The 9,724-nt window shown below is 34.7% G+C and overlaps 2 protein-coding genes across 3 annotated transcripts; both read left to right on the top strand.

Moving 5' to 3' along the window:
* Positions 1-1,547: 1,547 nt before the first annotated feature.
* Positions 1,548-5,952, top strand: LOC140958216 (uncharacterized). 2 transcript variants are annotated; one of them, XR_012171757.1, is made up of 5 exons: positions 1,548-1,623; positions 4,822-4,914; positions 5,097-5,213; positions 5,314-5,734; positions 5,823-5,952. XR_012171757.1 is itself a non-coding variant. In XM_073415590.1 (4 exons), the coding sequence occupies exons 1-4, from the start codon at positions 1,579-1,581 to the stop codon at positions 5,476-5,478; spliced, it is 441 nt and encodes a 146-aa protein (XP_073271691.1). In that variant the 5' UTR covers positions 1,548-1,578; the 3' UTR covers positions 5,479-5,952. The 2 variants fall into 2 exon arrangements, 1 of the variants encoding a protein (XP_073271691.1); XM_073415590.1 differs by having other exon boundaries at positions 5,293-5,952.
* Positions 5,953-6,203: 251 nt separating this feature from the next.
* On the top strand, positions 6,204-7,950 carry LOC140960520 (uncharacterized). The gene is made up of 7 exons (XM_073418818.1): positions 6,204-6,408; positions 6,534-6,734; positions 6,809-6,916; positions 6,999-7,068; positions 7,145-7,252; positions 7,365-7,451; positions 7,739-7,950. Exons 1-6 carry the CDS (start codon positions 6,239-6,241, stop codon positions 7,449-7,451), a joined length of 744 nt encoding a protein of 247 aa, XP_073274919.1. The 5' UTR covers positions 6,204-6,238; the 3' UTR covers positions 7,739-7,950.
* The last annotated feature ends 1,774 nt before the right edge of the window (positions 7,951-9,724 follow it).

The raw sequence follows: 9,724 nt of genomic DNA, 5'->3' as shown, positions 1-9,724 counted from the left end.
TTAAGAAAAAAAAATTGCTTGGCGGATATTTAAGATAGACCGAGCGGATCACAGATGATAAGTGAGTACTTTCAAGTATCTCTGAGATAAAGACGACAAAAGTTATCGGAGATACTTTGACAAAAATGTATGAGATCAAGACATCGCACAACAAGATTTTTTTAAAGAAAAGACTTTATACTATTCAAATGGCGGGATCTTCATCAATGACCGACCATATCAACACGTTAAATACTGTATTTTCCCAACTCACCTCTATAGGCCATATAATAGAGGAAAAAAAGTGCAAAGCTTCTACTTCAAAGTCTACTAGATTCATATAATCAACTTATCATCAATTTAACCAACAATATCCTTACGGGTTTTTAAAAATTCGACTATATCTTAACTTCGGTTCTTGGAGAAAAAAGTCGGTGCAAAAATAAGGAAGATAGATTGGTAACTTCGAAACAGAGAGAGGCTTTACCAATGATAAGAGGAAGATTGATGGACCGTGACTCCATGCTACAAGAAATTTTACTATCAACGACACTCAAAAGACAACTGTTTTATCAAAAACCGTTGTCTTTTTCCCTTTAACAACAGTTTTAACGAAAACCATTGTCTTTGTTAATTTTTTCTTTGTCAAAGACAACGGTTTTTTTTATGGGTGAACGACAATGTTTTTAGAAAACCGTTGTCAATGGGCGTGCTATTTGGTTGCAAAGACAACGGTTTTAAAAACCGTTGTCTTTGTGCTGTTTTTTTTATTTTTATAAGACAACGGTTTTTTTTAAAACCGTTGTCCTTTATGGGTTACAACAACGATTTTTATACCGTTGTCTATGAGCGGGTTTTTTAGTAGCTACAACAACGGTTCTCAATAGTAGTTTTAAAAAAACCAAAATCCCTACTAATTCGTCACACTTATATATCGTATAACACACACTCACCTTATAATTAAAGTATCGACACACACACACCCCCCAAACCCACTCCTGTCTCCCTCCTTTCTCCTAGCCGAATCAAAGCCGCCGCCCGTCCGTTCTCCGTCACTGAGGACCGGCGAAGGTAGCCCATGTCCGGTCGACCTTGATTGCAACGTTAATTAGTAGTTTTGAGCAAGGCAAGGTCGTGAATCTTAGTCTTATTCTGCGCGCGATTTGTCATCCATTTGGGTAAGAATTTCACTCGATTATTTGGGTCATTTGAGGTTGTTTGAGATGTATTATAGTAGTTTTAAGTAGTTGCTGGATCTGGCACTGGATAAGAACAGGGCGAAGAGTTTGAAGGTGTCGTGCGCTTCTAGGCTCTTCGCAATTCAGTGCTGATGCTTGATTTTATTATCAATTATGTTCCTCCTTGAAAGTTTTGAATGGTTGGGAACCTATGTGTGATTTTCCTTTTACTTCTTAAAGTAAAGTTAGTACAAATCTTGTTATCGGTGCACCTTATTTTATTTGTATTTGTTGCTTGTCATTGAAAGAAAATGATTTGTATTTGAAGCAGAAATGATTAATGTGGTTCTTTTGTGTAATGTAGATTAGATGCAGAGCGTGTTTGTGTGAAATGTGAACTACTTCCAGCGCCTTTAGCTATATGCTGATCTGGGAAGTTTGCAGGAGTCTTACTAGCCTACTTTGGGTAAGGAGTAGCAACATGAATTCAACCATTAACCAACTTATATCATTTAAATATAAAGTTTAAAACAATTTTTGGTGTTTGTAACAAAATTCTCTTTATGTATACATGTGTGTGTATATATATATTAAAAAGATAGTCTATCAATAAAAGATTTTTTAATATTATTTCAAATTGTTTTGAAGGGGTTGGGCTTATTGTTAGTTGAGTAATTGTACCAAGTATGGACAAAGAATGGATGTCAAAAGATAGGCTATCACATGAATTTGATGTTGGAGTAGAGTCTTTCTTGCAGTTTGCGCTAAAAAATGCTATCCATCCTAATGCAATACCTTGTCCATGTGCAAGATGTGGTAATCTATGGAAGAAAAATATTGAAACTATCAGGGCACATTTGTATTGTAATGGTATGGATTTGACATATCATACATGGATATGGCATAGGGAAAGATCTACGAAAAGGAACTCAATGAATGATAATGATCGTGTAGGACAAGATGAACACAAATCATTTAGTGAGGAACCTATTGATATGGTGCATTGTGTACATGAAAGTTATGCTGAGAATCCAAGCCAATTCAATAAGCTACTTGAAGACGCAGATAAACCTTTATATCCTGGATGTGCTAAATTCACAAAGTTATCTGCAGTTGTGAAATTATTTAACTTGGAGGCAAAATATAGTTGGAGTGATAAAAGTTTCACTGATCTACTTATTTTGTTTGGAGAATGCTTCCAGATCACAATGAATTGCCTTCATCTCTGTATGATGCAAAGAAAAGCTTACGCGCATTAGGGATGGACTATGTGAAAATTCATGCTTGTCCTAATGATTGTATCTTATACCGGAAGGAGTACGAAGATTTTGCAAATTGCCCTACTTGCGGGACGTCAAGGTGGAAGTTGGGCAACAAATAGAAGCTAAAGGAAGGAATTCCTGCAAAAGTCTTGTGGTATTTCCCACCTATTCCAAGATTTCAAAGAATGTTTCGGAATAAAGAGATATCCAAGGAGTTAACTTGGCATGCTGATAAAAGAATTCGTGATGGATACTTGCGTCATCCAACTGATTCGCCCTCTTGGAAATTAATTGATCGCATGTGGCCAGATTTTGCTTATGAGCCAAGAAATCTTAGATTGGCTATATCAGCAGACGGGATAAATCCTCATAGTTTGATGAGTTCTGCATATAGNAGAGATATCCAAGGAGTTAACTTGGCATGCTGATAAAAGAATTCGTGATGGATACTGGCGTCATCCAACTGATTCGCGCTCTTGGAAATTAATTGATCGCAGGTGGCCAGATTTTGCTTATGAGCCAAGAAATCTTAGATTGGCTATATCAGCAGACGGGATAAATCCTCATAGTTTGATGAGTTCTGCATATAGTTGTTGGCCTGTTTTAATGATCACATACAATCTTTCACCATGGTTGTGTATGAAGAGAAAATTTGTGATGCACACTTTGTTGATATCTGGTCCTAGACAACCGGGTAATGATATTGATGTTTACTTAGCACCTCTTATTGACGACTTAAAATGCTTATGGGATAAAGGTGTTGAAGCATATGATGCATATCGAGAAGAAAGTTCTCTCTTAGAGCTGTTCTACTATGGACAATCAATGATTTTCCTGCATATGAGAACATGTCTGGATGTGTTGTGAAAGGATATCATGCATGTCCTATTTGTGCAGAAGAAACATATTCGACAAGGTTGAAACATTGTAGAAAAATGTCATATACAGGCCATAGAAGGTTTCTACCTTTAAGTCATCCTTATCGACGGCAAAAGAAGGCATTTAATGGGAAGCAAGAATTTAATCTCGAAGCAAAACCATTGAGTGACAATGAAATTTTAGAAAGAGTTCAAAGTATTAATTATCATTGTGGAAAATTCAGCGGAAAGCTTCAGTCAAAGAACGATGACGGGATAACATGCTGGAAAAAGAAATCAATATTTTTGAACTTGAGTATTGGAAAGATCTACATGTTAGACATGTTCTTGATGTGACACATTGAAAAAAATGTTTGTGAAAGTCTCATCGGTACATTACTTGATGTTCCAGGAAAAACAAAGGATGGAGTAGCATCAAGATTAAATCTTCTGGAAATGAATTTAAGGGCTGAATTGGCACCAAGGATTGGGGAGAAGAAAACGTTTTTGCCAGCAGCATGTTACACACTAAGTAAGGATGAGAAAAGAAGTAATTGCAATTATTTGTCGGGAGTAAAGATACCTGTAGGTTACTCATCCAATTTTAGAAACCTCGTGTCGATGAAGGATTTGAAACTTGTTGGCCTGAAGTCACACGACTATCACACTTTAATACAACAATTGCTTCCAGTGGACATCAGCGGTGTCTTGCCAAAACATGTCAGAGATACTATAACCCGGCTGTGTTTCTTCTTCAATGGTTTGTATGGTAAAGTGGTAGACGTCTTAAAGTTGGATGACTTGCAAAGAGAGATTGTGTTGATATTGTGTTCACTTGAAAAGTACTTTCCCCCTTCATTTTTTGATATAATGATTGATTTAAATGTTGGGATCTACAGACACTGAAACAACAAGAACATCTAGAGGTCGAACACATCTGGATAAGCTTTCTAGGCAGAGGGTTCAGGGAATTCGAAAGGAGGTAAGATTCAATCTACTTGGACAACCAGTAGGAGAAGCTGCTGCTCAAATGAAGAGTTATATTGGTGTGCTTGCTCGAGAAAAAATTAAGATAACTTACAAGACATGGAAGCAAGTTCCAAGTGAACTGAAAGAATTGATATGGGAATCTGTTAATGTAAGTTCTATTGTTTTTTCACAATTAATATTCGTATTGTTTATATATATCTTATGTTATGTCATTCTTTTTAATGTATTTCCAATTTTGATGTTTTACAGTTGACTTTGATGTTCCCCCAAGATGGAAAAAAGGATGTTTAAGTTCAGCAAATAATAAGTGGCGTCAATTTAAATCACATCTCACTCGAACGTTCATTTCGAACAAGTTTGATAAACCAGAGGAGTTGGATCAACCACCTACTGGCTATTGTCTTGCACGAGATAACTGGATTTCTTTTGTCATGAATCGCATGTCTGATAAATTCATTGTAAGTATTTTTTTTTTTGTTTTTTGAAAATAAGTCCACCATTAAGTATTTGAAGAATTAAAAAAAATTTGATATGTGTAATTCTTCACTTGACTAGGAACTAAGTGATCAACAGAAGGAAAGAAGGAAGAAGAACATATACCCTCATCGCCTTGCTCGTAAGGGATATGCACGATTTGCTGAAGAAATAGTAAGTATATTTCAAAAATTGTGCCGTCCAAGAAGTGACTGTTTCTTTCCTTCGCATGAATACTTGTAACATGGGTGGCTGTTTTTTTTACTAGCATGTGATATATATAATTGCATTTGCTTTTTTTGTTTTTCAACATTTAACCTATTTGACAAATATCATTTGATTGTTCTTGTATGTAGGCAAGTGAATTTTGTGACGATGATGATATCAACAGAGCTATTATTAAAAAAAAAGGGCGATTGAATAAAGAAGGAGATTTTGATGGCCAGGAGTTGCAAATAACAGTAGAAAAGATTGTGAGCAAACTAATAAAAATCAATTATTTTATTTTAATGAAACCTTTTGAAATAATTAATATTTTCAAGTGGATGACAGGATGATTACATACAACAAAAGCGTGAGGGGAAACTTCAAATAACAGGGACAAAAAAGGATATTCTCACGAAAGCAATCAATTCAGATGAACATGTTGGACGTGTGAGAGCTGTTGGAGGTCACATCACCCCAACATTATATTTCAATGTTGGTAGAAGTTGGAAGACTGAGGATGTTGACAGATAGCTAATTATTGAGCAAAAGAAAGAGTTGATAGAGGCTAGAAAATTAATTCAAGAACAAGATACACACATTCAAAAACTTGAAGCAATTGTCTACAAAAAAAGGTGCATGGGACAGTGAGATTGATGAAAAAGAAAGTTGCTCGGTAAAATTGCATCAAGTGAATGAAAATGAAATGAAAATCGACAAGTTTTTCCCCAGTTATGAAGATTTGAATGATGTTGAAATGAAAGTTGTGGAAATATCTGTTGCTTTACAGGTATATAATTTGTTGTGGTTATATAGTACTTAATATTTTTTAACTAAAGAGTTAGTACAATTCATTGACATAACTATTTGTCTTTTAGGGGAAACCGGTTATTTTGACATTGGATTCTAGCGCAGACATTGTTGCATATGGAACAGTTGTCGAGGTCAATTGAGCTAATAACTTGCTTCATGGTGTTCCATTACCTCAAAATTGCATGTGTGTATCCATTGATGAAGCAATGCAAAAAACAGCCATTTGCCAGTTCCGATTCCCAATGAATGTGAAAATGTTGGTGATGCCGTAGGAACACATATGGCTTGGCCAAATCATTTGATAATGCTACGACAAGGGGTACACGTATGCTTATATTTCAAAGTAAATGTCTGTCAAATTCTCCAGTATTGCACCTATCTAACATGTTTACAATACAATTATCAGAAGCGTCAAAGGAACAAAACTGTCAGTGTCGAAAGAAACCAGAATTTGTCATCAAATGTGCCAAGAGCAGTGTGCATGGTGTATTGTTATTGTAAGAGAGCCCTTGAAAATGGAAGGAGATTAGCATTTCTTTTAGATCATGAAGTATTTGGAGATGATTATGAAGTTAACTTGCACTTTGAGGACATCAGTCCTTTGTATCACTTGGAACCAATTTCAGGAAATTGTGTAGTTGTCTACATTTGGTAAGTCTTCGATTAACTTAAAGTTTTTTTTGTTCTTTTCTTATATTATTATATTATATAAATGCATATAATTTGTTAGTTTAGTATGTAGTGTAGTTTTGATTTTCTTTTACTTGAAATGACAGGCATCTTTATAAAAAGATGGTGAAAGAAAACAAGATTGACAAATTCAGATTCGTTAATCCACACAGCATCCCAAATTTGCAACATAATTCACACGACAAAACAGGTAAAATTGAAAGGTTGAACAAGAGGGCGAGTTCTTTAGCGGATAGGCTAAGTGGTGCAGCAATGAATCAATTGGTTTTGGTTCCAAGTTGTTCTGGGTAAGTAAGATCCTAATATAATTTTCAATTGTTTTTTTTAGTGAATTGCATACGCTTATTATGTTCATGTGTAGTTTTCATTGGACTCTCACTGTCATCGAGCCTTATAAGGAGATTGTTTATTTGGTGGATTCCTTAAGTCATCGCATTCGTGATGAGGATTGGAAATATGTTGTGGAAATGTGAGTTCATATTCCATTTTAATTATGCATTTCATTTAATGCAAAAACACTCATATATCAACTATGGTCAATGTTAATGAAGGGCGTTGACATTGTTTAACTCAACTAAAGGAAGGAAAGGAAGAAAGCGTGTACAATGGGAAGTCATAAAGGTATGTGTATTTCTCATTCAAGCTAATTTTTTAATGTGTAAATTTGTCATTAACAATTTGATATTTTTTAACATAGGCTCCTAAGCAACCGGATACAAAACAATGTGGTTATTACGTGATGAGATTCATGAGGCAGATTATTGAAGAAGTTGCAACTTTTGAGGGGGATTCACTACGATCGATAGTAATATTATCTTGCTTATATAAAATAATTACAAGTTATCTAGCTACTTATCATTTTGAAAATTCATTAAGTTGTGTTTTTTAAATAATATACTTTTTGTGAGTGTTCATAGTTCACAAAAACGGAGTATTCTATGGAAGAAATTGATGAGGTTCGCACCGAGCTAGCCGAATGCATACAGGATCATATTTATGAATAGGTAGGACATGTGATTTTTTTTGTTGCACGTTTGTTGGTTCATGACATGTAGATCTCTTCATTGCTTTCGGGATATGTTGAAAGAATGTGATAATTTTAGGTGATAGGTGTGATGTATGGTCTGGCTGTGTAGGTGATAGGTGTGATGTATGATCGTATTTAAATTTATTTCGAATATATATTGTTGTTATGTGTTTTTAAATTTTCTGGTATGTCCTACTTGTGGGGAGGTTATGCCAAAATTTTTCTAGGACCTGATTAAAATTATGTGGTTTTTATTTTCACAAGCACTGTAATGATGTTTTGGAAGATGTACGGGCAGAGAAATTCATTCCAACAAGCTACAGAAGATATTTTGGAGTTGATATGTGCAAGTCTTGGTTGTAGGGTGTTTTTATTTTTGTGAACTTGACTAAAAGTTTTTGGAATATGGTTACATACTTTTTTTAATTGTTGGTTTGGTAAATTACAAGTCTATGAATGACATATTTCTGTTGTAATTCATGCATGTAGTTCTTGATCAAGTATATATGTTGATATTTGAATTGATTTTATATAAGAGTTTAACTGATATATTATTTTACACCCAATTTTTTTAATTATTTAATTTATTTATTTATGGTTTAAATATAATATTATATATAAGACAACAGTTTTAAATTGATGTAAATCAAATCCAAAGACAACAGTTTTAAAATGATGTAAATCAAATCCAAAGACAAAATATTTAAAATGTTATAGTACTGTTGTATATTGCAGCGAAAGACATCGGTTTAAAAACATTGATTAACTGTAGTCGAATACGATAAAAGACAACGGTTAAAAACTGTTGTCATTGTTATAAGACAACGATTTTTAAGAACTACGACAACGTTTTATCAACGTTGTTTTTATACATCTACAACAACGGTTTATTACCGTTGTCTTTGAGCGCACCTTTTATTTTAACAATGATTTTACAGACCTACAACAACGGTTTTTCACCGTTGTGTTAGACGTCTACAACAACAGTTTTTCACCGTTGTATTTCAGCACACTTTTTAACCACAGGGCTTTTAACAACGGTTGTAGAAGACCTACGACAACGGTTTTTAACCGTTGTTATTGGTCTTTTACGACAACGGTTTTTCACCGTTGTCTTTGAGCGCAACCTATAACCACATGGCCTTTAACAATAGTTTTAAATGACCTAAGACAACGGGTTTCCACCGTTGTCTTTGGCCTTTTTTCTTGTAGTGCCACCACATGCGCAGAAGATCAAAGTTGAGAAGTAAGAAGAAAATTTTTTACTGCTTTAAATGTGGCGGTAAAGAGCACTTCAAGAAAGAGTATACGAGTATCGAAAAGGGTTCTCAGGAAAATTTGGCAAGTAATTTAGGTGGTGGTGAAATATTATTCAGTGAAGCATCAACAGTGGAACATGACGTCTCGGAGAGAATGGTTTGATCAGTATGAACCAATTTCAGGAGGATTTGTATTCATGAGAAATGATCACGCCTTAAAAATTGCCGGGGTCGGTACCATCAAAATAAAAATGTTTGATGACACTTCACACCATACATGAGATATGACATGTAAAGGGTCTAACAAATAATATTTTGTCCTTGAGTCAATTGGATGATATCAAGTGCAAAATCCGTATAGAGAATGAGCACATGAAAATTGTGAAAGGCGCTCTTGTGGTTATGATTGCGGAAAGGTTGCTACAAATCTGTATTTATTTTTGAAAGAAACACAAAAAGAGGTGGAACTAGTGGTTGCATCAATTGGTATATGAGAAAAATTAACAATGTTATGGCATAGAAAGCTCGTGCATATGCCAGAACGAAGGTTGAAAATTCTCTCAGAACAGAAGCTGCTGCCCGGGCTTACAAAAATGATTTTACCTTTTTGTGAGCATTGTGTTACCAGCAAACAACATAGATTAAAATTTGGGATTTTTATTGAAAAAACCAAAAGAATATTGGAGTTGTTCATTCTTATGTTTGGAAAGCACCGATTGTATCCCTAAGAGGAGCAAGATACTTTGTCTTGTATATTGATGATTTCTTTTCGAGATGTTGGGTGTATCGAATCAAGAAGAAATAAGATGTTTTTCCAATCTTCAAAGATTTTAATGCTCGGGTTGAACTTGATTCTGACAAAAAAATCAAGTGTTTGAAGGCTGAAATGGAGGAGAATATACCGGTGATGAGTTTGATGTATTTTCCCAACATAAGGACATCAAAAGATGGTTAACTACGGCTTACACACATAAAAAAAATGGAGTGGCAG

The sequence above is a fragment of the Primulina huaijiensis genome, chromosome 15 (assembly GCF_012295235.1).
Source record: "Primulina huaijiensis isolate GDHJ02 chromosome 15, ASM1229523v2, whole genome shotgun sequence".
Lineage (NCBI taxonomy): Eukaryota > Viridiplantae > Streptophyta > Magnoliopsida > Lamiales > Gesneriaceae > Primulina > Primulina huaijiensis.
Note: the sequence above shows the minus strand (reverse complement) of the source record. Positions and strands in the feature narration are given on the sequence as shown.

Bases quoted from the DNA above. Each gene is read 5' to 3' on its own strand.
- LOC140958216 (XM_073415590.1), top strand. From the start codon at position 1,579: ATGCTGATCTGGGAAGTTTGCAGGAGTCTTACTAGCCTACTTTGG. The intron at 4,915-5,096 runs GTAAGTATATTT...TCTTGTATGTAG, and splicing joins CACGATTTGCTGAAGAAATA to GCAAGTGAATTTTGTGACGA. The intron at 5,214-5,292 runs GTGAGCAAACTA...AGTGGATGACAG, and splicing joins AAATAACAGTAGAAAAGATT to GATGATTACATACAACAAAA.
- LOC140960520 (XM_073418818.1), top strand. From the start codon at position 6,239: ATGGTGTATTGTTATTGTAAGAGAGCCCTTGAAAATGGAAGGAGATTA. The intron at 6,735-6,808 runs GTAAGTAAGATC...GTTCATGTGTAG, and splicing joins TTGGTTCCAAGTTGTTCTGG to TTTTCATTGGACTCTCACTG. The intron at 6,917-6,998 runs GTGAGTTCATAT...ATGTTAATGAAG, and splicing joins TGGAAATATGTTGTGGAAAT to GGCGTTGACATTGTTTAACT.